Raw genomic sequence first — 27,925 nt, 5'->3', positions numbered from 1 at the left:
GTTTGCAGCACCCCCGGGGGGCCCTGCCCGCCCCCCCCGCCCCGCTCCCCGCGCGCTGAGGGCGCGTGAGCCAGTGGCGGGCGGCGATTGGCTACGAGGCGCACCCCGGGGGCCGCCGGGCCGCGGCCGCCCGCCGAGCGCCATTCACGGCGCTGCCCGTCTGCACGCGCCCAGCCTCATTCACAAAAAACTTCATTCATAAAAGCGGCGGCGGCGGCGGCTGCAGCGGGTCCGGCGCGGCGGGGCGGGGCGAGCGGCTCGGGCGCGGCGGGGCCGCTGCCCCCCGGCTCTGCGGGAAGCGGCGCCGGAGGCGCAGGGATATTCAGTTGTCTCTGGATTACGGTGCTGAAGGACTTTGCAGCGAGACTGACGCCGGGGGCTGCCGGCGCCGCTCAGTGTTTTTCTTAAAATACCGGTTCCGTGCGTGGCCGCGGGGCAGGAGCGTTGCGGCGCAGGGATGCTCTTCTCCTTTGGGGCAGCCGACGGTGGACGCGCAGAGAGCTGGGCACCTGACGGGGTTCATGCCGGTCTGAAAATGCGTTTGTGCTTGTAGCTCTCTTGCTCTGCTTTGTGCGGAACATGGGTGAGCTTTCGGTGCAGCCAGGACTCCGCGGTTAACGATGCTACAGCGGCGAGTCTTTAGGGCTAGGCGGCTTCTAGTGCCCGGCTTGAGGCAAGAATGAAGGCAGGTTTGGATAGCGGCTCTTCAGCTTAAGCCGCTGTACCACTGATGTGCTTTTCTGTGTGCTGCTTTTATTACTGCTTACAAAATACCAGAAGTCCATGCAGGTTTAAGCTGCGTCCATTGAGGAAAATAAGACACTTGAGAGGGAATCGGCAAAAATATCCAATAGGTTTCTGTTTTTTAAGTTGTTTGACTTGCTTGATTTCCATATACTTTATCTACAAGAGCCAATTTATGCGAGAGTATCCAGTTACGGAACTGCCAAGGCTATGAGAGAACGCAGCCAGCAAAGCCTTGGTGGACACGTCCTGTACGTAGGGTTATTCAGACATCCAGGAATGCTGCACAGGGCTAAGTACAGCCGGTTCAGGAACGATTCCATAACATCCCTAGATGAAGGTACACAAAGTACGTCTTTAAACATCAAAGGTTCTTCCTCCTCTTCCCATTCTTCAACACCCAATATACTGACGGAAGATGTCTCCTTGGGGCCACAGGACACCTGCAGCACCCTGTGCACGCTGATCCCTCGGATGGCCAACATTAAACTTGCCAACCCATCAAATCTGCCGGGGCTGAAAAGCTTCTGCCTGGGAATGAAAGAGGTGCCAAGAATTAAACTCATGGAGTGCGTTACCATCCCGAGCAGCCCAACCTCGCCCGAGATCACCTGCCTCTCGGCCTCCTATCCACAGCCTGACCTGGACAGGCTGTCCCTGACCCCAAAGCCGGCGGGTGACTGCGCCGTGCGGGGGGCCGAGGAGGCCGCTCCTGTGGGCAGGCAGGACAGGAGCCTCGTGCAGAGCGGTGAAAACGTGGGGGAGCCAGGAGCGACCTACAGCGTGCGGGTGAGTACTTCTCACAGGGTTTTCATGCTCTGACAAAGCAAACTGTGCAGGTGGCTGTAGGGTGACCTCTGTGTTCCCACTCCTGGAGCCAGTGCCCCGAACCACTGACTTCCCCCGTGTATTTCCTGTCCCCTAATGTGCATAGGGCTGTGATGTCAAACTGAGGGAGTTAAAAGGACCACAGCTGCTCCCAGAGGATGCTCCCAGCATCCATTTCCAAAACCTGTCTTTAGATTCTCTGAGGAGTACAGCTGAGCTGCAATTAAAACAGGAGTTGCTTTGGCCTGAAGTGCATGTTGGAGAGAGGAGGAGGCCCATGAAAAGGGCTTCCCATCCCTCGCAGCGCAGCTCCCGGGCACTGGGCTACATGTTGGCCCACGCTGCTGACATGTTTGTCACAGAGGGTGTGGGAGAGCTGCTGAGACCGGGGCTGCTGCCGCTGCCCAGAGCACCTTGTGTCTGTGCCTCCTGCCCTGGGCGGTGAGTGGACAGGCTGAAAAAGCCGCCCTCCTGCTTTGATGGGCTGTGTCTGATTTCTGTGGTGAAGGATGTACGGAAAACCCTGCCTAGTTCTTCAGAAGACACCCTGAAATATCCTTCCTGGGAATTTTTCTCTTGTGGACTGGGGTTGGTGGGTATCATCTGCTAATTAGCAGTCAGTGGCCAAGAGAGTATCAGGCCTTCTGGGCTTGGTGCTTTCGTTCCCGCCACCCCTGCCACACTTGGTGCCTTTCTAATTTTCTTTTCCTCTCTGGACTTTATATTTCTGTAGCTAGACCTTGCCATTTGCTAGCCATTGTTTCCTTCTTTATGCTCTCAGCCTCTGACCTTGCACATTTTAGTGCTTATGCTTCATCTCTCAAAAGCACCCCTGGGCAAAAACTGCCCACGGCTTGCATGGAGGGAGCCAGTACAGACCACAGGGAAAAGGCCAGGAGAGCAGTTTAAACCTGCCTCAGAAATGCTCATGTAATGGCTGCACTGGCCAAAAGGGCTTCTGTAGCTCTCACAGCGCTTGTGCCTGTCCCAGACATGCAAGAGGGACCACAGGAACAGGCTGTGCAAGGGTTTATTAACCCGCGTCTATGCCTCCTGGTGAACTGCAGGCAGGGCGCTGAGTGCGCGTGTGTGAGTTCTCAGTTTTGTGTACAGGAGGTGTCAAAATGTGCCAGAAGGAGTAAAAAAAGCCAGAAGCCACGCAAAATTTGTGTCTCCTGTGTGATGTTTCACAAGCAGAAAACTCTAAAGAATGGTGCAAAGCCAAGAAAAATCAATCAATCGCTTTCCAAATGCAGCAGGACAGGCAAGTCAGAGGCGAGAAGAGCAACAAGGGGAAATAGCCATAGTCACCTTTCCCCAGGCAGAACGAGACTCCTGCCTGGTGTCCAGCAGTGGTGACACAGCTGGTTTGATGGGATGTTGGCTGAAAGGTGACAGTGCCCCAGCCTGGCACCCGCTGCTGTGAGCGGAGCCACAGGAGGCCCCAGGACATTCTCCTGGGGTGCAGCAGGTGGAGGGAGCCAATAATGCCATGTTGCTATGTGTTCTTTTATGCTTATTTTTCCTTACATTCTCATAGCAATGTGGGCAGCTGATGTCCTGACACCAGCAAGCTGCTAAAATAGATGAATGAACATGTAGGCTGTGACTTACGGTGACAGTGCAAGGGCCATGGCAGCTCTACGTGTTTGGCCAGCCCACAGAAAGGCCTGTGCTTGGGGATGGCATCAAGATGCCCAGCACACAGGACCTGAAATGTTAATGCCAGAGGTGCACTCAAAGAGTTCGGTTTCTGACATGGGGAGGAGACCCAGGGAATTCCTTGGGTTTCTGTTGTGTCCCAGGGCTGAGAGCGGCAGCAGCGAGGTGCCACCCGCCGGGGAGCACACAAACAAGAAAGGCAGAAGAGTGAGCCAAAATAAAGGAGAAGGACTTGACGGGAAGGTTGTGTGAAGCAGGGAAGGGCTCGTCCCCTCCTGCTGCTGCTGCCCAGGTTGTATTTCCAGTATGGTTTTCTGCTAGTCCTTCTGGAAGTCACCCCATTTCATGGGCAATGCCTCTGAAGGGTGGCATCGCCTCCCAGCGCAACAAGATGCTTTCCTGCATCTTTCCTAAATCTTCCTGCTACTTTTGTTCCCGCAGCTGTGGGCCTGCAGGAGCCAACCCAGGAGAGCTGCAAGAGCATTGCCAGTGCTTCTCCTGTGCTTGTAATAATTGTGGTATTTCAGCTGTAGCCGCTTCCCTGATGCGCAGCACCCGACACCGTGCCTGGAGAGCTGCTCCGTCCCCTGCGCCCTGCGTCGCCTGTCATAAATAAATAACTACAGGCGTACGCACAGCCGGGGCTCTCGCAGGAAGGAGATGGGCGCTGGTGATTCATGGCTTCAGAGCCGCAGCTGTGAATCGTGAGCAGGGGGCTCAGGGTGCAGGGGACAGCACCGCCGCTGAGCACCCCGTCCCACGGGGCTGCACCTCGCCCCAGCTGGCGCTGCCTCCACTGCTGCGCCGGGTAGCGGCTTCTTAACAGAAACCCGCACCTTTCTAAGCCATTTGCTTTGTCACAGCTGGGAGCATGAGGACAGGGCAGCGCGAACCAGTGCTGTTGGAGCCCTGGCCTGAGTACAGCGCTGCGGAAAGTGGCTTTTCAGCACAACTGAAAAGAAAAGGGAAATGCATGTGTGTGTGTGTATATATATATATATATGTATACACACGTGTATATGTATATATCCATATATATGTATATATACGTATATATGCATATATACGTATATATACATATATATGGATATGTGTGTATATATACATATCTATAATATATAATATTATATATACATACATAATACATATATATAAATATAATAATACCTAATATAATAATACATATATATATGTGTGTGTATATATATATAAAAAATGTATTATTATATATATAGAGAGAGAGAGAGAGAGAAAAAACCCAGGGAAAAGTTTGAAAATGTGTATACATATATATATACACACATATACATATATATATATACACACACACACATATACATATATATATATGTGTATATACATATATATAGAGAGAGAGAGAGAAAACCCAGGGAAAAGTTTGAAAATGTGTATATATATATATATATATACATATACATATATATATATATATATATACACACACACATATACATATATATACACATTTTCAAACTTTTCCCTGGGTTTTTTCTCAAAATTTATTTAAAAGTTGAAAAGGCATGAATGAAAGGGTCAAACTCTTCCAGGACAATTTCCGTTTAGCAGAAGCCATTCTTCGTCACAGAAAGGCACAGCTTGGTGCCCCTTAGGGCAGAGGCTGTGCCGCGTGGGCAGGAGGAGCTGCACAGACCAAGGGCCGTTCTCTCTGTCCGCCCCACTGCTGCTACCAGGAGGAAGGTCAGAGCAGGGCACGTCCATGAGGCAAAGTCCCTTGGCACTTGCCATCCTCAGAGAATAGCAATACAGGGGCTTAGGCTAGCACTGAAAAAACACTAGTGTTTTTTTTTTGGTGTTCTTTACAATCTTTAATCCTTTTTTCTCCCACAAAGGTGTCTGGTCTGTTTTCCAGCCCATTTTTGCTTTTCAGCCCCAAAGCCACCACGGGCAGCGTCTAAGGAAGGGCTGAGAAAACTCCCACCAGAACTACAGCGATCTGTGCATTGCTCCTTCCCCACATCCCTGGCTGGGTGAAAATGGGGGGATCTCCAAGCAGGTGCTGCAGCACATGAGAGCGTGTCCCCAAGCCCAGCAGCCAGCTGGGCAAACAAATGCTTCCATGGGAATGGGCTGCCCGCAGTGCTCATGTGCCACAGCACTGCTGCTCGTGGCCAGATCCTGCCCAGGCCGCTGTGTTATGTTTCTACAGGATTTGAACCTAGTCTCACATATGTTTGGACAGAAGCTGTTTAGCAGCAGCACAGTACCTGGCTGCCTCTCTGAGCAAACCCCGTTGCTTGGGTTCATTATTAGTTGGATGTGGGGTCTGTAGGAGCTGCTCATGGCATTATACATGAATTAATGCCTGTTAACTAATATGTAAAATTGCAAGGCTGCAGCTGTGTTGTTTAATTAGGAGCTCCATGCGCTGCTCCCTGTATCAGTCCTGCGGGTGAATCACTGGCTGTCATTGGAGCTGGAGCTGGAGCCACTAACTGCGTTACAGCAGGGAATGAAATGAGACGTGGGTCTGGATTAGAGTGTGCCTGAAAAGCTTATTCACATGGGCCCTGTCTAGTGCCTTCATACCTCCTCCCACACAGTCCCTGATCCTGTTTGCAATCACTCTCCGTCATCTCTTGTAAATACATGTGAAAGGATGTGTGCATCTTCAGCAACCAGCCCCCCCTCCCACACCTCCCCGCCTTCCCAGTGGCGCAGGGAAGCCACAGCCAGCTCCAGAGCGAGCTCCGGATTCAAACACCGAGAACCAAAGTGCCCTGGTGCTGGAGTTCTCCCCAGCCCTTTGCAGGGAGGTGCAGGGACATCTCACTGGCAGAGGAGCTGTTTTCTTTCCAGCAGGGGCCAGCGAGTCTCTCCTTTCCCTCCCGAGAGCCGTCACCTGTCCTGGCAAGAGCCCTCCATCCTACTGCTGGCACATCAGTGGGTGCAGCATCTGCTTTCTTTGGTGATGTCAAGTCTTAAGCTCTCTATGTGTTTCAGTGTGGGCATTTTATTTTTCTATAGGTAGCTGAATTCTGTGGTTATACCTGTGCTTGTGTCCCTGGGCGGGTTCCAGCAGCCTCCTGCCTGTGTCCAGCTTCCCCAGTGAAGCTGCACTCCTTCCTCAGAGCCCCCTGTGCACCCTTGGCACCGTTATTGCCATGTTCCAAAACCACCTGGCAGATAGCTTGGGCTCCTTGCAGGGCAGGGGGTCTCATCACGGTGGCAGTGGCAGAGCGCCGGCTGTGCGCTGCTGCGGCTGCCTCTGCCGGGGTGCTGTGCCAGGGTACCCGCAGCTCCTGCCCTGCTGATGCTTTGGCTTAACACCCCTGCAGCAGGAAAGCAGGAGCCTCAACCTGGATCTCCAGATGAGCCGCCTGTTTTTTCATGGGAGCTGCTGTTTGCGTAATCAGGATGGGGAGTAGGGGCACCACCTGAACTGGAGTCCAGGTGCAGGAGAAGCCTCTGACATGGGCACTGTCATTGTCCCACACCTTCCCCTTTCTCTCATACCCATCACACTCAGCTATGGAGGCATTCTCTTTACTGTGTTTATATGTTAATTATTTTTTCTTCCTCAGAGAGCATCTTTGGTTTTCTTGACTAGGCTTCTGGTATCCCATTGTCCTTTCTGTGTTCTCCATGGGCTTCTTCCCAGCTCTGTGACCCCAACTCCCTCTGCCCCAATCCCAGACCCACAGTGTCCCCAGCATGCCCAGGGCTCTGCTGGTTCTATGTAGCCTCCTACTGAGATGTGAAGGTTCAGCCAGTACTGACTGTGTTGGTTTCAATAACCAAGAGCAGCTAAAATAGAGATGCAGTGAGGTGCTATGTTAATGCACTTCCCTACCCAGGCTTTTAAAGAAAAAAAGAAAGAAGGTCTTTTGTGAATCATTGATAAGTTCAGCTTCACTCAGGGTCACTTATGCAAAAACCTAATATTGATTTTTCATCTTTGCTTAGAGTAGCTTCCTACGCATCTGTTCAGGATGCAACGGGGACTCACTTATCAGCATATGACTCACCTACTCCTCTAAATCTTGCTTTTCTCAAGGATAGAGGGGCAGCTCACAGGATGCTTGACCTTAGACTGTAGGATCTGAGGTCTCCGCTATGCTACGAGCTGAGGTTCTAGACGTATTTTCCACGTTTGCTTTGTTCCCATTAAGCAGGAATATCTTTAACAAGTAAGATTGTTCTCAGCGTCCTTTACAAAGTCATTAAATGTTCATTAGGGAAGCCGTTCTGCTAACCCTTCAGATTCTTATTGATGTCCTTCCAGGGCGCTGACCTAATTCTGGAGTTCTCCCAAGGGTTACATTGCTATCTGGAAAGAAACCAAAATAGGGATAATATAATTGTTGTGGAATCCCTGCCTGACTGCACACATACGTTTCTCTTTTTAACACACACATTCATTTCTGAAAGTCTGCAAAGCTGAATCAGATACCTAAATCCAACCGCCTCTGAATGGCCCAGCAGAAAAATCGATTCACAGGCAAAGTGACGCAGAGGAGGTAGATGCGGTACCTTTCTCTGGACACAGAGCGCTTCCTTCATCCATTCGAAACAAGAGGACCGAGCATGCGCGTCCCTGCCTGGGATTTCCAGAGGCTGTGCCTTTGTGCAGGAGAGGTCTGCGTGGGTGCTGTGTGAGCACTGCGGGATGTTCCCAAAAGCCCTTTTCCCTCCCGGAGAATTCATTGTGGAAGAGAGGGTGCAAACATAGAGACCCAGACCTATGCCAGCCTCGTGAAACAGAGATGTCAGAACACTCCAACAGCAGAGGAATGGATATCAACTGAAATGCTGAAGGGATTAGTAAGATATGTTTTGGGAAAGGTGAACTCAGTGGATAGACTTAGCCTAGCATGCTCCATTGAGATGAAAATGTTCCATAGGTTTGTACATAACATCAAAGGATTCTGTGGGCTGACATGCCATCACATTCTTGATGTTTCTGAAATTTAGTCCTATGCAAATCCCAAACAAGTATTAAAAATAGCCCCCAGCTCAGCCCCATACAACAGAAGCGTGGAAATCAGCTGCTAATTTAAAGCAGGTCAGTTTATAGTGCTGGCTTTTAAGAGCTGTTGCAACGAGCTGGAATTGCAGCTCTAAGTCCATCTTCTCTAGAGGTTATTTGTCATCAGACGTGCAGCACCATGGAGCCAGTGGTGTCCTCATGGCTGGTAACACTTCCTGCTGCTCTGAAGGGACGTGGAGCTGTCCTGCGTGGGGGCTCTGGGCGCGTCGGTCCTGCAGGGCTTGCGGAGCCCTCTGCTCCCGTGGCATTTCCCTCCAGCATTCCTGCATTTCTCCCAGCTCAGGACCACAGGCTAATCAGTGGCAATAAGCAGAACTGGAAAAAAGGAATGACTGAAATTTTGTGCCTCCAGAGTGCTTTACCTTTTTTTTTTGTACTATGTTATTGAAACCACTGGTATCTTTATTGTTCTTCTCTACCCTTTTCAGTAAAACAAGATCTATTTAGGAAGCAGCTTTAGGATGGCTGATTTGATTTTCCATTTAGACTGTGGTTCTGCATATACTTAGTGGGCTGAAATCACATTTGCTTCCTTCTGTGATCTTCCTCTTACCTGTCTGCTAGACATTAACATAGTTCTCCTTTCCCTCTGTGTTCCCCAGTACATGGGCTGTATTGAAGTGCTGCAGTCGATGAGGTCCCTGGATTTTGGCACACGAACGCAAGTCACCAGGTAGGTGGTATCAAACTGAAATTCAGCCCAGGAATGAAAAACCCAAGCAATGATTTCTGTATAAAGCCAAGGGTACATGCCAATCTCTGAGACATTTTTGAACAGGAGTTTGCATGTTTTGTTTTCGTTTTTCCTAAGCGACGATTTGAATTATTTGATCATTACAATAGGCAGGCTTAAGTTTCCAGGCTGCAAATCAGAAAAAGATGAATATTTTGCTCTCAGATACGACCCAATGTGGTTTAAACATGAAATGTTTTGTGGTCTTCTGAGAAGTCTGCAACTTCTGCTGCAGATTGCTGCCAGTTGTTGAGTGTAGATCATGAATATATCATTAATGCACCCATGAGGCTGTTGAAATGTCCTGTCAGGAGCGGAAAAGCCCGGTTTTATTTTCACCTTTATTCTTGTAAGTCTGTCAGTGCAGGAGTGTTTGAGTTTTCATAATAAGCAGCCTGTTCCCAGCTCGGAGCACTGCATGCTGCTGGGATGGACTCACGGTCCCGCAGCCAGGACTAGTGCTCTGCTGGGCATCCCAGCACCTCCAGAGGTTTTTTTGGAGGGATGGGTGGGTGCAGTGGGTTTTGGCCCTGCCTTAAACATGTTCCCTCCTCCCCTCGGCTATTTTTCTGGCATGGTTCATGCTGAGGATGCCAGGAGTGTGGTTGAGGCTTCCTGCGCCTGCCCAGCTCTTCCTTCCTGCTGGTGGATGATTTACAGATGCTCTTTTTCTTCCTCAAGTGTTCATATCAAAGAAATCCTGGAGAAAGGAAAGGAACATGAAGAGATAAGTGTTACATTTCTACCTATTGGTTCCCAGACTTATCTGCTAAAAGGAATAAGCTGAAAAACTTGAGTCCTTAACGGCGTATATACCGCACTCGAAAGCTGCCTGATTTGTTTTACATTCCAAATCAGCAGTTGTTGACATTTACAATCAGCATAAGCACACACTCACCCGGTTCCTGTGTGTGTACATGGAGAAGTGCCTGAGATACAAAGGCACTTCCCTCAGCCTGGTCGTTCACTCATCCCAGGGAGCCAACTCGTAGGCTTAGCCTAAAGCAATCAGCCCAGCACACTCAGACCAAGCCACTGCATTCAGCAGCCTCGGCCACAGTGGGGTTATCGCCTCTTTGGGGTATGTGTGCTGCTGCACTTACAGAACCGAGATTTGGACAGTTTGTCTGGAAAATAATGAGTATGAATTACTGTGTGACTAGAGCTTGCCAACTTAAATTTGGCTCAAATAGTAAGGTTTTGTTAACGAGAGCTATGTGAAAACTTAACAATGGAAATATTTCCATCATCTAAAAAAAATGCCACTGCTGACCTTAATGGGCTCTTTTGTGCCTGAGAAATTCAAAACTTAGACTGTTTGCAAACCAAATGCTGAAGTGCTGAGTTCATGCATGCAAACTTTAAAGTTCGATCGATTACAAGCTGACTGGAGCGAAGATAACATTGATTATTCCCCTATTGTTCTTCCAGGGGAGTAAGTTTATAGAGAGCATGCACAATGCACCAACCAAAGAGTTATTGCAAATGGTCCCATTTTAATATTCACTGTTATTTGTACTGGGGGTTAAAAAATATTTTCGCTCTGATGGCATTTCACTAAACAGAGAAGCATCTTTGGTTTTAAAGTGGTGTAAAAAGGATCTCTAATTATTCCTGCTCTCTGCCTTGCTTTATGTGTATTTGCATCCTTAGTCTCCTCATCTCTAAAATTAGAGGTATTTACCTACCTCACACCAACGCTGGAAAGATCAACAAGCTCATGTTTGCCAGAGTGCTACGGGGAGTCCAAAGAGATGAGTGTGGAGGATTTATTTTCTAGTTTCTTGCTGGACTTGCATTTTCAGAGTCATTTACCAGGCATAGGATTGAGGAAGTCAGGAGGTGGCCTTTCCAGCACTCTGAATGACCGTGACCGCAGCACAGCAAGGGAAGGGCCGGCCACTGGGGTGCTCTCTACCCTCCGTGCCTGTATGGTGAGGTTGCCAGAGGGGGTTTCACTGCCGCAGTTTTCTCTCCCAGCTTTCTGCCCTGCCAGCCTGTGACCCAAGTCTTACGCTTTTCTGACAACCCTCCCATTTTGCTTAAATATAAGATCTCAAATTCCACGTAGGTGATAAGTTTAACACCAAGAAATAACAGCAAAGGTAACAAGTTCTTCTGCTTGAGAAGCTTTGCATTTTTTTGAATGGCCCCTTGTTAAATCAAGCTTGTTATTAGTCATTATGGTTGGGCATTTGTGGGAGAAGAGATTTCGTATCTCAGATCGGGGTATTAACTTGCAAACTTGAAAATGGTCAGGCAGCAAAGGGCATCTGAAGCGTTCTGCTGGGGAGGGCTGGTGGAAGAAAGCTGACTTTGTTTGGAAGATTAATTTCAACTCTGTTGAGACAGACAATCCCTTTCTGTTGGATAGTGTAGGCAGAGCCCTAGATGCTTAAAAGCAAATCTTCAACAGCATGCTTACTTGCTTACATCAGCCCATCTCTCGTCTTTGAGTCTCATTTGGGGGAACAATGAACAAAGCGGCTCAGTGTTACTGCCAGCGCGTCGCTCTCCCGCACGCTCGGGCTCGGGGAGGAGCAGCGAAGAGCATCTGCCGTGGGTTTCACTGCAGAGGTGTAGACCCTGAAAAAACCTGTAGCCTGTACAGCTGAGCTGATCTAAAGGCTTATGGATGCCAAAAATGGGGCTGTCCTTGTTACTCCCTGCTGCCCCAGTGCACGCTGAGCCCTTGCTGATGACCGCAGCTTGGCTGGGTGGCTGCTAACGGGGCAGAGGGAGCAGTGCATGCGGGGGCATGGGGGCGCACCAGATTTTTTGGGGAGAAGGCAAAAATTCCCAGCGCCACCAGCTCCCGCAGCACTCGGCCGCACGGGGACTGTGGCACCATCCCAGTTCGGTCCATCTCAGCCCAGGAGGTGAGGAGCTGCCTACAGCAGCGTGCTCAGGAGCCTTGGTGACCCAGTCGAAGAAGGATGGTCCTGCTTTCCCATCCCACCTCCTGGATCCTGTGGAACTGTGCCAGCCTTGATCCTCGCTGACTGGTGCCCAGCAGAATAACCCCTGGGAAGCTCCCCCTGCAATGGATGGGCATCTGCTAGGACCAGGTTTGGGACCTGTGCAGCAGGTCAGCTGCTGGAGATGGCCCAGGAGACCAAAGTGATGCAGAATAGTATTTTTCAGGATGGTGAAAAGAGCTGACCCAAATCTCTTCCATTTCCTAGGGAAAATGAAAACTGTGTCAATGAAATGATGGCCAGTCTATGTAATTGTGTGCACACTGCAGGACCAACAGACAGTGATTCCACTTCAAGTGGCAGAAGATGCCTGAGGAGTCGAGGAGCAAGATGTTCTTTGCCTTAAACTACAAGAACAATTTAAATTCCTTACAGCTCTCCTGATTTCATTCTGTGGCTCTCAGGGTTGAGAAGAGCTGCTGCAGTGGAGTTATCTCATTCCGAGTGATTTAAAAGAAAAACAAAAAAACATCCCCAAACCAAAGTGTTTTGCTTTGGGATGAATAACAAGGATGGAAGAAAGAAAAAGTAGCAACATGACTGGAATAACAAGTCCAAGTTTGCTGCTGCTACCTCAGATTTGGAGGATGTCAGACAGACAAGCAAATGCCAGAACCCATAAGGTTGCACATTTATCCAGGTACATGCCATCCAGCAGATCTGAAAGCAGAGACTGCTTGAACAGCTGTAAGGATGAATTCATAGCAGATTTCCAGAAAGAAAGCACAGATACAGTAAATCCTATTTCAGTTTATCACGGACATATCGAGAGCTTATTTTCTTCCTATTGTACTGTGCAGTTTCTAGTTCATGTCCGCCTGACCATTGGAAATGACTGGAGGTTAGAAGTGCTCAGGTGTAGCAGTAAGGTGTTACCCAACTGCTGCTCTTCACACCTTTAAAATAATGTTTGAGAAGGTTTGTTAGATCACCTGGCAGACCAGCCGGAGGTGTGCAGCAAGACATGCCTGTGAGAAGATTTCTCCTAACAAATATAGGTAATAGAAACTATTAAGAAGAAATTATTTGCCTACTTTTTGGCTCCTGTTTGCTGGACAAGTGATCCAGAGTGAGGTGAAGTGGGCAGTCACCACACTGGCTTGGACAAGAACTGGACCTATTGCTGGTAACTTTGCCTACGACTCCTTATTCCACAAGGGCTGCCTCAAGTGTGCAAGAACTCATTTGTCACCAAAATAGATGACTTCCCTACTTTTCTCGCTTGTTCTGTATCTGGTTTTCTTTCTAGGTAGAGCTAGACTTGAAGGCTCCAAGCAGCCCTAATGTCTTGGCTCTGATTTTAATTTCCTTTAATATTGAATGAGAAGATGAGCTCTCATTTTCCAAGCTGATTATTGGAATCTGCAAGATCATCCTGCAGGATGTATTTCCCATTCATTTTTTTTTAGTTTTGGCCTTTCTACTGGTAACACCTAAATAAAACAAGAGCTAAACAAGAAGGATGTCAGGAATTTGCTTCACAAGCATATTTTCAGCTGGGCAGGGGAAGTGTTTGCTTTAAAAGGCTAAAAAAAGGCAATGTGTAAAAGGCTCTGTTTCTGACCCATCCTGTGCAGCCCATGATGAGGCTCTTCTTCTTCCCTGCTGTTTTCACTCAGAATATATTCATTACATGTTTATAATTTTGCCATGGGTGAGGGTCCATTCATTTTGACAGTGTCCAGGTTGAATTTCTCAGGATGTTCTCTGACAAGAATATTCAATGCAGCATCACTGATTTTCAGTGCTTTAAGATATGGAAAGATGCGAACTGAGACCTCAGATTTGATAAAGAACTGGAGAAGCGGCTTACAGCTCCTTTTTTTCTCCCCACTTAAAAAAAAAACCCAAAACCAAAAGAGAAACCCCAAAGAGCAGAAAGGCAATGAGGGCTCTCAGCTGGGCTCACTCGGTGTGCCCCTGCTGCTCTATATAAGAAGGATTAAGGCAGGGAAGGCTTCCTACCTGCCAAGCAAGAGACCTATCAGCCATACTGAGAAAAAGGATTTGGAGACATAAGCCCCTCTGAGTTTCTTGTGGTTAGTTGATTTAAAACAGCAACAACAAAACAAACCAAACAAACCACGTTTTCTTTAGGTGAAACTGGTGTGTTGTATGAAGAAAAAGAATCAACTCAGCCCAGGCTGCTGAATCATTGTATTTTGTTAAATAGGTTTGTTGGGGTTTGTGTTGGTTTGTGGGGTTCTTTTGTTGTTTTTTTGTTTTAACAGTGGGAGGAAAGAAGAAAGAAAAGCAACTGTGAAAGACCTTCTGGAAGACTGAAGTGTTTTTAAGTGGGATGATGATGATAAATTTCAGGGTTGCTGGCCCCATTACAGATAATGCATGTGAAATGATCCAACAGTTTGTGCTGTATTTTTCTATTTGTAGGGAAGCAATAAGCCGACTGTGTGAAGCTGTATCAGGTACAAACGGAGCTATAAAAAAGCGCAAGGTAAATACTTTTTTACCTGAACGATTAATTTTTTATATCTGCTTTAGATAAGCTGGATACATGATTCCCTAACAGGCTTCAGTCTGTGGTGGAGTTAGTGCACGTTAATCCATATTGTTTTAAAATGTTTTTCCCATTATTGCCATAAGCCCCATGTAGACACATATTGTATTCAAGGTTGATATTTGTTAGAAGATCTCTTTGCATTTGATCAAGCCATTATCCTTATTCCATTCAAGTTCTCAATAAGATGCAGTAAAATCTACTTGACTTTATGTTTCTGCCCCTGACAGAATCAACTGACAGTCTCTTTCTATTTTTCCTTTGTTCAAAGCCTCCGGTGAAGTTTCTATCTTCTGTACTTGGCAAAAGTAACCTTCAGTTTTCTGGCATGAATATAAAGCTGACCATTTCAACAAGCAGCCTCACTCTGATTAATATTGACACGCAGCAGGTGAGAGACATATAAATCAGTGTCCTTTTGTCTGTGCTACTGTATTCTCCTCCTTTTGTGGCTTCTGAAGGAAAGGCTGGGTGCTTCAAAGGGAAAGCAGCATCCTTTAGTTTTCTTGTATGTGCCTGGTAAAGCTGAATTACATGATGCCTCTGAATTTAAAAATGAGAGCACTTTGGAGGAATTGGACATGTAGAACATGCCCTTCTTGTTGATGATGGTGTCTTCCATGGGGAGAGATCCTTAAGCACTTGGCAAACTGTTTCTCTGTATGTGTAGTGCCTAATAAGCAAGGCACTAGTCCTGACTGGAGTTTCTGACAAGTCCTAGGGAAAAACACCTGATATAAATAATGAGTCAGATCTTGGCTTTGGTGTCTTTCAAAGCTATTTTACAGATACGAAATATATGTGCATAATCAGTTATACTGTGCGAAGATTCTGGGCTCCATCAAGATGTGTTCCTGAGAGCCTGGATCTGCTCTGGAACTGGGGTGTGCTCCCTTCTTGGCAGATGTGACGAGGAGCTTTGTGTTGCCCTCCTAATGACTCCATCAAATGTTGGCTTCAGTTCCCAGGATGATCTCGTCCAGGGTGACCAGAGGGTTGCATTCCAAGCTGGAGCAGGGCAGCATCAGGGAGGCAGTTTTGGCTTCCTGGCTCTGGGGAATCATTGCACTGAGCTGATGCCATGCTGAGCATCACGCAGCTCCCGGGGGTTTGCCTGCAGCACAGAGGTCTCTTGTCCCTTGGATCTCTGTGCTAGGAGGAGTAAGGGTTTATGGCACCAGGTTTCCCTTCTTTTCAGGTACAGCAGGTGAAACTCTGGGGGTTGGAAGCTAAAGCCTGGCCCTTCTGACTTGTTCCTGTTTGTAACTGGACTGAAAGCTGGCTGGGCAGATCTGCTTCCAAATGCACTGATGTGCCCGGTCACTGCACACACTGGCATGCAGGGCACTGTCTTGAAACTCCTTCTAGGTCTTTCATTACTAGACCTTTGCAAATGGAAAGTCCTATTTATTCTCTTCTTGCCATTATGTTTCAGTGTGTTCACACCTGTGTAATCTACTGCACTTGATTTTGTAATAAAGAACAGTTTGTCTCCAGAGATGAGGTAGTGTTTGAAATCAAGAAAAGTCAATGCTTGATCTAGCTAGTGAAATTTCCACCAGGTAACAGTTTGATGCTAGTGGTGAGAGAGAATACAAGCAGTGTCAGTGGGGTCTGTTTGTTAAAACACCACCATTACATACGCCAGGCATTTAAATAAAATTGTTGGTAATTTTAAAGTGAATTAATATCTCAAGACTTTGTAAATGCATCCAGTGTCTCCAGTTATTCCCCTCATTAGCTTCATAGTCTCATTTAGCTTCACACTGACCAGGTTAGAAGCTGGTGGCTGAATTCATTCTGAAAAGCCTTTAAGGAAGATTACGCGGGGATCTAGGTGTTGCTAAGTATGAATGGGTAGTCTCAAACATATCCGCATTTTTATCTCCTTCCTTCACAAATGATATGTGCATATATAAATGGCTTGGGTAGACATGAACTAATTGCTTGCTTTATGAAGATATATGCTCTGCTGTTTTCTAAATATGTTGCACATGAGCATGTTTAACTAGTTTATCATGCTTTTCAGATTATTGCCAACCATCACATGCAGTCCATCTCATTTGCTTCTGGAGGTGACCCAGTAAGTATTGATTTATAAGATATACTTCCACAGGTATAATGAAATTATTATGAGAGTAAAAGTACCTGCAGATACTTTGCTTCATCCCTTCCTCTCCACAAGCACTGAGTACACCGCACTCCTGGATCATGACCAGTAACACAAGAAGGCTGAGGTGATGAAACTGGAAAGGAGATATGGAGTAAACTCAGTGGATCTTTGATAGCTATGCGTAGTTAACTTTCCCATTGCCCATCAGTCAGCCTCTGTTCATTCAAAAGCCCTTGGACTTAAGGATCTAAAAATAAGAACACATGAACATAGGAATTGCATCAGATCTGTGGTCCCTGCAATCCAATACCTGTCACAAAAGTGGTCAGCACTGGCACCTCTGAATTTTTAGGCTAATTTTGAGTTAAGGAAACAGCTCCCATGAAGCAGATATGGCATAACCACCTTCTTCCTGCAGATGTGGGTTTTTTGCTTAGTATCTTAGTCAGAGCTTTTCTATCCTGTTCCAAACCCTTTACTGCAATGATTGTTAGGTGGAGAATTTGTCATCCATGAACACATCTCATTCCCTCTTCAAATCTAAGCCAGCCCAGCCCTACCAGTATTCTGAATTTCAAACTCCGTGGGGTATGAAAATGGTATTTTTTTTAAAATAAGTTTTGAATTTTCTGCCCTTCAGTTTTGTCGAATGTCTCCCTGTTCTTGTGTTATGAAACAGGGAAAAGAGAAGGCTCAGGGTCATGCTTTTGATAACACTGGGGTGGTAGCCAGATCCAGCTTTGGCTGGAAAATGACAGATCTGCCTCTTTGGCTTTAGGAGCAGGGAAGGGAAAATAGCTGGGAACCAGCCCTGTGTGGCGCTTAAGACATTCTGGGAGTCTGAGAGGTTCAAACTTCACCTGAAGGTGCCTGTGCTGTCCTAATACACCGCACTGTGCAATACAGTCCTTGGGCTTCGCAGACTCTTCCTGACGTGGATTTCCAGGTAGCTCCAGCATCGCAATGCTTCATTTCCAAATACCAGTTTTCTTGAGAGATAAAACAATTTAAGTATGTCCTCAAGCTGACTTGTGTTTGGCGTACGTACCATGGCCTAGATGCTGGCTGTCTAGTTTGTCTTTATGTAACATTTCCAGTTTGGAAAACTCAGGGATGTGTTTTCAGACCTCTGCTCTGTGGGCTGGATGAGTAATGCTTCATGGCTTGTTTACCTGTTTTATTTTTAAATATATATTATTTTCTTGCTTTGGTCTTGTACAGTGATCCTATCAGATCTCACAGGCTACACAGGGCTGGGTTTGGTCAGTGCTTAAGGGCAGGACCGCTGAGAGATGTGCTTGCACACGCATGTGCTGCGGGAAATGGGTTTGCTGGTGCAGCTTTTCTTACTGGGAGAATATGTGAAATGGAAGTCTTGCTAAACAGTGGTAACTAGAAATCTAGCGGCACTTCGTGTAAGGTGCAATTTTGGTAGCTTGTTCAGATACATTTTCCAAAATTCCCTTTACATTTCAATTGGGCAATAGTTTCCACAGGACCTGTCTCTCCACCTGCCCCCGTGTTTAGTGTCTAAGCCCGGTTCAGTGTTGCTCTGCACTGTTAAGGAATAGCAATATTCTGCCTGAGAATAAAGCCTATTCTGGCTTTATTTTAAATCAAAGTTATCCATGCAAACATTACAAAGATATAAAAATAGTAGGTACTGCTCCAGTTACTTTAGTTGCTCTCTAGATCTGATTTATTTTAGAAGTGTATCCTAAAATATTTATGAAATTCAAGAAAAACCTGGAAGGAAATTCAGTTCACTAAATGCATAAGAAATATTTAGCTTGCTTTATTTTAATGATATTAACTTTGGAGATTTTTAAAAAATGATCTAGGACAAGTTCTGCTGGCCCTAAGACCTGCCTGTGGTGTCATTCCTTGTGAATTACTAACTGATTGTTCTTGTGCATATTGCAAAAGGGGGCCTTGTTTCCTGCCAGCTGATTGCATCTTCCCTCAGGAGAGCCATGCCTTTAAGCTGCAAATTGCATTTTCCCCATCACGCCTTAAAGATCCGAAATAACAAAATGCATCTTTAATAATTAAAAGAATGTTATTCATTACCTCACCATCTTTACTCTAACACTGAATTATCAAGTGACTCTTTGCTTTAGCAGTATGACTAGAAATGTTAATTTTTCTCTGCCAGTTCACTTTTTGGTTTCACTAGAAAAAAGTAGAGAGTTATTTCATTGTTGGCTGGAAAGAGAATCTGAAACAGACAGCTGTCCGATCTCAGCAGTGGCCTTGAGATCCAACGTGATTTAACCTGATCGTAGCCAGACTAAAGCCACGCAGCAGCACCTCCTGTATTATGCGATATTTTAAAGCTGAACTTTTCTCTTAAAAGCCTTCAAAACTCAATTTTCATGCAGTAGCACTATTGGATCTTCCACCGCTATTGGTAAGGACTGTCCCAGCTAAAAGCTGGGACTGGCAGTTACGCAGCCCTAATGCACGATATGGGAGAGGCCTTGGGCTGGGTGGGAGCAGGGGAAGGAGCAGCATCGCCTGCTGCTGGGGCACCAGTTGTGTTTCTACTCCTGTTGCAGTGTTTGGAATTGAAAACCTAAAGAATGCCAAACGGTCTAGTGCATTTATTTCAAGAAAACGGTTCCAGCACAATTACTGGGTCAGTAGGTACCGGTGTGTCACTGATCTCTCCCTTAGCCTGCTTTGCTAGCACCTCCAGTTACCTTCCCTGAAAGAAGTACACCTTTTAAAGGTAAAAATGTCTCTCTCTATAGTCAGCTGTTTTGTTATGGTAGTAGGGTTGTTTGTGATGACGTTTGTCATCTTCTTTCCTATAGGATACAACAGACTACGTTGCATATGTAGCAAAAGATCCTGTTAATCAAAGAGGTATGGAAACAATTTCCAGATCGTTATACATGTTTATATGGTTGCTTTATCCGTCCCAAGGAATTTTTTTAAGTTTTGAAATAAGAAAGCTACGGAACAGCTCATTATTCTGTACAATTCCTGACTTCCCTGGATGGATATGGGTGACAGTCTGCAGGCTGTGACTTTAAACATTATATTCTTTGTGCAACGAAGCGGGAATCTGCAGGTCAGACTCAAGCTGTACCAGCTGCCGGCTCGGTGCAGGGGTAGGAGCCTTCCCAAGCCGTCCCTGCCTGGGGACAACTTCCAGATGAGGGAAGGGCTGTGAATGAGCCTCCTCATCTGACCCAGACTCCTGGGTGTGTGGCTGGAAGGCAGAATGGGGTAAATACTCAGGTGTATGAGACCTTCTTCCCCCTGGAGACTGACCCAGGGGATAAAATCATTTTTGCATTGCTCGTTATTTGCCTGCAGTATTAGAAAGCTCACCCAGGCTGCTGGAGCCACCCACGCTTGTGTTTTCATGCTGTTTTACATCAAAACTGCACACTGGCAGGGCTGGTTCTCTCCCCTGCTTCTGCTTACTGCTGGACAGGGAGAGAAGATACAGGAGCGCTCCATGCAGGAAGCATAAATGGAGAGTTTATTTTATTAAGGTATAAGTTGATACTATGATTAAAAAAAAATACCTAGGGCAATTTCCCTAACACATCGAAAATCTCAGTCTGCAAAATGTCCTAAAGCCATCCAGATGCATAACTTCATGCCTAGTTTTTCTGCTGTAAGCAATATAGCTTCTGTCGCTATTTTCTGGTATAAAGTCCATTTTCTTAATTCAAGTAAGGTGTCTCTTTGCAGCATGCCACATACTGGAATGCCCCAACGGGATGGCGCAGGAGGTGATAAACACCATAGGACAGGCTTTTGAGCTCCGGTTCAAACAGTATCTGAAGAACCCATCCAGCCTGGTTACATCTAATGAAAGGTCAGCACGTTCTCAGTCACTTAATTGGCAGTTTTCTTCTCTTTTGTACATTTCAGGAAAGCAATATACTCCAAAGAGTGATCTATAAATAAGATGTTTTGGATATGCTTTCTGGACATATGCTAATTGTAGTGTATTCTGTATGCACAAAGTACAGACTAAAAAGAGCTTATCCCAGTAAACTCCGCTGATTTCAGTGACATTTGTACAGGTGCATAACAGCACAGAATTCAGCCATTTTGTTGCTTCGAAAAATAGCCGTATCTTAAATGATGCAAATAAGTTGAACAGATGTTCGAATTACTCTGCCCAAGAAAGTTCTGCTCTATAAATAGGGCACACACACTGAGCTCAGTCCTGACCTGTGCCAAGTTTAAGCTCGCTGCAGTTGTGGTAAGCGTGTGGTGGGCAAAAAGAGCAATGGTAATTCATCTTTCTGCTGTTCTGCTCACATCCTGCACCTTGCTCAAAGTACAGGACCTAGACTAATTTTTGGACCACAATTCTCCCTTTCAACTATGCTTTTTCCATTGCCCTGGACACACAAATCTTGCTTTAATTTATAGCTCTCCTCACAGGTTAGCCGTGCCTGTTTTTCTCAGGCTTTTCTTTACCATAATGCCAAATTTAATCACGTGCTACCTCCCATGAGGAGGTAAAGGTGTAACACTGCTTAACTGCATCCTGAGCACTGGCAGTTGCTGTTCTGGAACAGAACTGGTTTGATTACATAACAGCAGCCTCAGCTCCAGTTTATATTTATTTCATTGTATATAGTGGTTCATGCCATTCCACTACTAATACTGGTCTGTTTTCCCTGGGGGGAATAACCAGAGGAAGAGCTTTTCCTATGAAACTCTGCTAGGTTATGCCACATGTAAATTGGAGCAAGGAGAGATGGAAGAGGCTAATTAGATTCCGGTCTTGAGCCTAACTAACCCACAGCCAGCCTTGCAGAATGGTCCTCGGGCAGGGAAGTCAGATATTGCTGTGTGAATGAGTCACCCACTTCCAAACTGCTATGAATCACGTAATCAAATACTTGCACTGCATATCACATAATCAGCTACTTGAACTTTATCTCTTTCCTGCTCGAGGCCTTTTATCCAATTATATTCTTGTCAAACAGAGAAGCAAGATTTGAGATCAGCTCTTTATTTCAGGACTGGAGACAGCACAGGAAGCACCTCGTTGTTTTGCAGTGTATCAGCTGTACATTTAAACTATCATCATTCTGGTTTAGCTCAAGAAAAACACTGAGCTCTCTCCTTCATATCATTCAGTGTTTTCTTCAGGCTGAAACAGAGCAGTTATGTTGATTATGGTTATTAAAATCAGGGTACTTGCCACTCAGGAAAACGACTTTTTTTTTTTTTGGCAATATTTGATCTTTTGAAAGAGTTGCAGGCTTATCTAACTATATGCCATGAGGTTTTGATTTTCTCTTCTAAGTCCCTGTCCCAGCAATCCCTAGATTTATACAGGTGAGACAAGAAGCCAGATGAATTAGCTGGATGGTTCATTTTGGACACCTTAGTTTTAATAGGTGGCTCTTGTCTTTTCAAGGCAAAGCAAAGTGATGTGGGCTAGCTGGTACTAAGAAAATGACTGTACCTCCGTGCACCCTGAACCGCAATGACTTCGTTTTTAATTCAGGAAGAGATAACTGGAAAAATAAAGAGCTCTGAAAGTTCAGGCCCAAAGCCCTTTACAGCCTCCATATGGCTAATCTGTGTACTGTGCACTGCGCGAGCACTGGGGACGTTTGCCTGCATTAGAAAGCAGTTGATTACATCAGTTGCTTTTTTTTTTCCCCCATATTTTTTCAGTGAGGCAGCAAATACTAATGGATCAGCTGGGAATTCACAGGAGAGGGAGGATCATGAATATTACAATGAAATCCCAGGGAAAGAGCCTCCCACAGGTGGAGCGTTAGACATGCGAATGAAAGAGCAAACAGACCAAAGGGCTAACTGTCTTATACAGTGCAAAAAGCAGTTTTGCTTGGTAAGTACATCTTCTGCGATAACTATTTGCCTGCCTATTATGGGAATGAATAATAGCGTGTTACTGTGGTGTAAAACATGGCATTAACATCAGAACCAGGTCCTGATTATCCTGGGAAAGCATTTTTTTAGGCTAGATTTAATGATCGTTAGTACATAATTGAATCCCAAAGCACTCTCTGAATATTAACTGGTTTGTCCTTAGAGTACTTTTAGGAGACCAAGTAATACTCCCTTGTTCACTCGTTAGTGGTGAGAAGAAAATAGATACAGATTTAAATGGCTTGTCTGAGAGAACATCTGCAAAATCTGAGACTTCCTGGCTCCTGATTCTGTGATCTGATGAATATTTCATCCTATCCATTATGCTCTAAAACCTATACATACATCACTGCCTGCCTGCAATGTATATACAACATTAATTACCCCTGGAGTGTTTCAAGAGGCTCTGTTAAATCATCTACAGCAGCAAAAGATGCGTGTATCTGTGGCTTCTGTCTGGGAATAAACCCCAATCAGTCAGGGAGTAAAACCAGCCGAGTTCATAGCAGCGGCAGAGACTTGGGCGGCTGCTGGCGAGTTCTGGGGAACACCAACATTTCCCCACGCAGGGAAGCAGGTACCACCACTTTGCTCGGAGGGAGCACATCAGCCATGCCTGCTGGAATCCAGTTGGTGCTGTCTAAAGAGTGTTATTCGTGTCTGGTGGCAACTGCTCCCAGGTTCCTCTGTGTTCCTGTGCTGCTGCTCCATCCATTTCTCACTTTGGGAACCTCAATCATACTTCACATCTTGACTGGGCCTGGTGGTCTCTGCCTCCCCAACCGTTCTCTAAAAAGGTGTTTGACTAAATCCTGGGTTGGCATGTGAAGCTCACCAGAGTTGTTGCAAGGAGTTATCCTGCAATGTGTAAATACAAATGCTTTTTTTTCCACGGAGTGTCACTTTTTGTTATTTCCTTTTTGTTCGGTTGACCTTCTAATACTGCTCAGACAACTTGGTGACTGTTTCACTTTCACACCATGATGTCTGTAGCTATTTTTCTTTGTTTTTATTACAAGGAACGTTTATAAGAAAACATGAACTTTATTACCTAGGAGTTATACTGTATATTCTAAACCTTAGATACATAACAGGGTAGTTAACAGCTTCTGTGGGGATTGACATGATGCCCTGTGGAAAGAACAGTATCAACATGGAGTTATATTTGAAGAGATGGGAAATTTTTGTGAAGATATGTTTAGTTACTTGTATCCCAATTAACTGGTGCATGGATATTGTAAAGTTACCTGAGGTTTCTAAGGGGCTGCTTTACGTGACTGTTTTTACAATTTTTCTACAGACAGGCAGCCCGACTTTCATCAATATATATGAAAATTGCCCCGAGGAAAACAGAACTGTGGGTATGTACTTGGTTTTCCTTCTCATGCATATGTAGAATTAACCAAGGCAGACTGCCCTGAAGAGCTGCCCTTTGGCTTTCCATACAATGGTGAAAAGTGTTCTACTTAGTGGGTCGTTTCTAGTTCCCTAGATGAAGGGCAGACAAAAAAGCCTTACAGCTTTTCTAAAGGCCACTAATCTATCTTCGTGTCTGCTGGCAGACTTACTCATTTTACTTGTCATGATACTGTACAGTAGCTCTTTGTGGTTTTCTAATTCTCCTTCATGCTCTTTGTTGTTTCATACTCTTTCATACCCTTTGAAAAAGGAAGATACTGCGTTACTTATCAGTCTCTGAAAATGCCCATTCCCTCTAAACAAGCTTGATGAGACCCAAGCTATCAGCATTGGGTGGTTGTTCCAACAGAACCTCTGACTTTGGTTCCAGCATCACTGGCTTCTCTGTGTGACTGTGCCCTTTGCCTGCCTTGGGCAGCTCTGTCCCCCAGGTGCATTTGCCTTTAGCAAAACCTGCTCTCTGGGGCCCTGAGACCAGCAGCCTCCATCCCTGTGTGGCCTTTCCTTGCCACAGCTGGTGCCCTGAGCACTTTTCCTCACTCATCTCTTCCCAATTAAGTCTTTTTTGAATTCCCACCTGCACTGCTCTGAAGTGACCCATGACACTATCTGTGGGGGCTAGTCCAGTTTCTTATGTTATTTCTGGTTTAAGGAAAGGATAATCAAATTGTTTCTACAAGGAGAGGGTGAACAAATAAAAGAATGAATGAATAGATCTATGAATAAAACGTTTTCTAAAGAGTAAAAATATGCATGCTATTTGGCTAGCTGAAGTGCTATTATTTTCATATCCTGCAGGGGATATTCTGTTAGCCTGTTCCTAGGCTTGGATCCTAACATGACAGATGTGGCTTTGGCTCTCCAGGCAGAGCCACAAAGTGCCAACCTCCTCCATCTTCCCCGCTCCACCAGAATAGCAAGAGAGAGAATTGTTCAGCTTCCCACAAGCTTTTTTTTGTGGTGCAGAAGGGAAGGAAGGGGTTTTGCGACAAACAATGTATATGGCTTGTTTCTCTGTAGAGTCATGTGTATTAATTTCTCTTCAATCAGTGGGGGGTTTACTGCTGACATTGACTGAAGCTGAACTGAGCCAGTGCAGAATGTTTTTGAAAACTTCATTCTAACTCATTTTGGATAGTGTACCTTGTGCCTTCTAGCCATAAGGAAAAATGAGTTCATCTGCTCATTTTTCTTTCCTTAGGAATGACTTTAGTGGGATATAGAAGAACAACAATGTTGCCATTTCAGCTTTTGCCATTGTTCTAACATTAATTAAAAACAAAAGAAAAGGAAGGAAATAATGCATGCTATATGCTAATCGTAGGTAATCCCAGTGAAAGATCGCAGAAGACAAAAAAAGAGGGGAAATTATTGAAGCCTGCCTACAAAACAGATCTTTTTGATGATCCGTGTTACATCAACACGCAGACCCTGCAGTCGGCTTTTGGTACAGCCCGCGGTACAGCAGTGACACAGATCCATGGGAGCCCGCTGCGTCAGGCCAGTAGGTTCCATTGCAATGCCATGTCTTTCCAAGTGTTGAAAAGAGGGGGCCTTGCCAGCTGTGTACATGGAGAAAGGTTTTAGTTTCCCCATAAGAAATATAGAAAAGATCGAAGAAGAGAATAACCTGTCATCTTCTGTGGTTGGCTGGTAACAATAAATAGTGTCACATTTTTTCCCAGACAATAATAAGAAAGTATTTAAGATGATACAAAAGCTTGGGACTGCAATCTCAAGGAAGAGGCTTCCCCTGTATGCTCAAGATCTTAACCATTCTAAGGTAGAAGTAGCCTCAGCTGCCTTTGCTTCACAGGCAGAAGCATGTGAGGTCAAAGTGGGGTCATTATGACCATCTTTTCTCAATTCTTGTGTAAGTGGACATTGGATCTCATCCAATAGTTTCTAAATAAAACTGTTTGATCTGTAGTATCTATTAAACATGTGAAATTAAGTCTTGATTTATAGACTCAACTATATAGTTGCTACTGATTGTCCTCATTATTGAAAATCCTTTATTTATTAGCTTTGCCTCTTATGGTTTCCCACTGAGTGTTTGCTCTGTCAGAGTTGGCTCCACATAGGAAAGTGGACAAAGGACTGGACAGAACGACAGTAAAGGAAATCTGTGATCATGGAGATACTTCCAACCCGAGGCTGTAGTATGCTCTAAAAGGAACTGACTATACCCTGAGGAGCCTTGAGTTGCACAATTCCATTGAAGAAGTGGTATCCTCTTATTTTCCTTAGAAAAATCCTGCCTGTGAATCATTTGCAGTTGACTGGCTATATCCCAAACCACCCAGTTTTGTTAGTACATTCAGTAATTGTTCGTTTTTTTCACAGCAGATGCATCATGCTGTAATCCTTCCCCACTGGCTCCGTTGGCCATGTTGTCTTACATTCCTGCACATAGCTGGAGCCACTCAACATGACTCTCCCTATGAGCCATAACACTCTCTTCAGAGCTTGTTAAGGAAGAAAGAAAAACTACATCTTTAAAAATAAAAAAGTGGCTAAAAACCAACAAAAGTCTTTTTTTATAGGGAAGATTTGACCTTTTAATACAACCAAAGAAATACAAACCCGAAACAACAGAGCATCAGAAAAATTCCTGTTTCTAATCCCTGTTGCCTAGCGACCTAAGGCTTTCCCATCACAGGTACAGGAGGAGATGGTGTGATAATTTTACCAAATGCACTGGAGGGTTGTGAGCATTCATATGTGCATATAATAATATGCAGTCTGTAAGGTTAGTTTGGTCACAGCTTCAAGACTGAGCCATTTGAATTTATTAAAAGCTACAAAAAATTATTGTCTCTCATCCTTTTAGGATGAAGTTCTAGGTGAAGTGTCCAATACATTCCCTTTCATTTAATTTTAGAATTACCAGAAGCTGTTCAGCAGAGTGCCACAAGCAACACAGCTGGTCTCTGTGTTCTGCCACAAATAAAGCAACAGCTAAAGAATGAAGATTGTTACCATGGCAAATTAAACAGGAAAGCAGCAGAGAGCCTCTTAGTCAACGACGGGGACTTTCTGGTGCGAGAGAGCACGACGTCACCTGGTCAGTATGTCCTCAGTGGACTTCAGGGAGGGCAAGCAAAGCATCTGCTCTTGGTGGATCCTGAGGGCAAGGTATGAACATTTCATATACTGCAATTTCAGGGCTGCTCAGATATTTCAGTCAAAATGCCTGGGTGCATTCCAGGAAGTGGAACCGATCTTATTCCATCCAGGTTCGTTTAAATTTAGCCAGTCAGTTCAGTAGGTTTGAAAGTTCAGCTCAAGAACTTAAAAGCACCACAGTACCATGGAAATAGAAGTGAGGTACTTAAACGTTGTTAGTCCAGGTACTGATAGTTAGTGTATGCCTTAATATTAGTGTATACCTTAATATTAATGTAACCTTAAATAATTAATTTGATGAGTGACACAATTCTGGATAAAGAAAAGGTAGAGCTGGTTTGTTTGTCATATCAGTTCTACTACTGCTCAGGGCTAGAATAGCACTCTTGAGTGACACCTCTCAGAGGAGAGAGTAAATCAGAAAGGTAAACCTCAGTGGGATTTAGGGGAAAAAAAAATCTTCCTCTGTGGATTAAAAACCACAAAGGTTATTTCATTCCCCTTAGCGGAATCAGCTCAGCTCTACATATGGTCTCTTTAACTTGATCCTCTGCTTTTTGTCTCAGCTAATGGTAGATCAAGGACAGGTCTGAATTTCTGCTTGCAGCCTAATCATCCTACTCCAGTGAGTTCGGGGGCTTAAACACCTTTTGACTGTAGTGCACTAGGCTCGTGTCCAGCCAGTTACAAGCACAATCTTACCATAAATATATTCTCTTTCTTCTTTCACTAGGTGAGAACCAAAGACCATATATTTGATAGTGTGGGTCATCTTATTCAGTATCACATGGAAAATAATTTGCCAATCATCTCTTCTGGAAGTGAAGTGAGCTTGAAGCAGCCTGTAAGGAAAGAGAGTAGTGTGGGACACATGGAATATCACAAATAA

The 27,925-nt window shown here is 45.3% G+C and overlaps 1 protein-coding gene across 1 annotated transcript; it reads left to right on the top strand.

Annotated features, from left to right (window-relative positions):
• Window positions 1-954: 954 nt before the first annotated feature.
• Window positions 955-27,925, top strand: SHC4 (SHC adaptor protein 4; the record flags this gene model as incomplete). The annotated part of the gene is made up of 12 exons (XM_080351449.1): window positions 955-1,533; window positions 8,866-8,936; window positions 14,366-14,429; window positions 14,764-14,883; window positions 16,522-16,575; window positions 19,422-19,473; window positions 20,314-20,440; window positions 22,270-22,447; window positions 23,789-23,849; window positions 25,232-25,411; window positions 26,792-27,045; window positions 27,770-27,925. 12 exons carry the CDS (start codon window positions 955-957, stop codon window positions 27,923-27,925), a joined length of 1,896 nt encoding a protein of 631 aa, XP_080207575.1.

This window comes from Nesoenas mayeri, assembly GCF_963082525.1.
Source record: "Nesoenas mayeri genome assembly, chromosome: 11".
NCBI classification, from domain to species: Eukaryota; Metazoa; Chordata; class Aves; order Columbiformes; family Columbidae; genus Nesoenas; species Nesoenas mayeri.
This window is presented reverse-complemented; position numbering and strand designations above follow the sequence as displayed.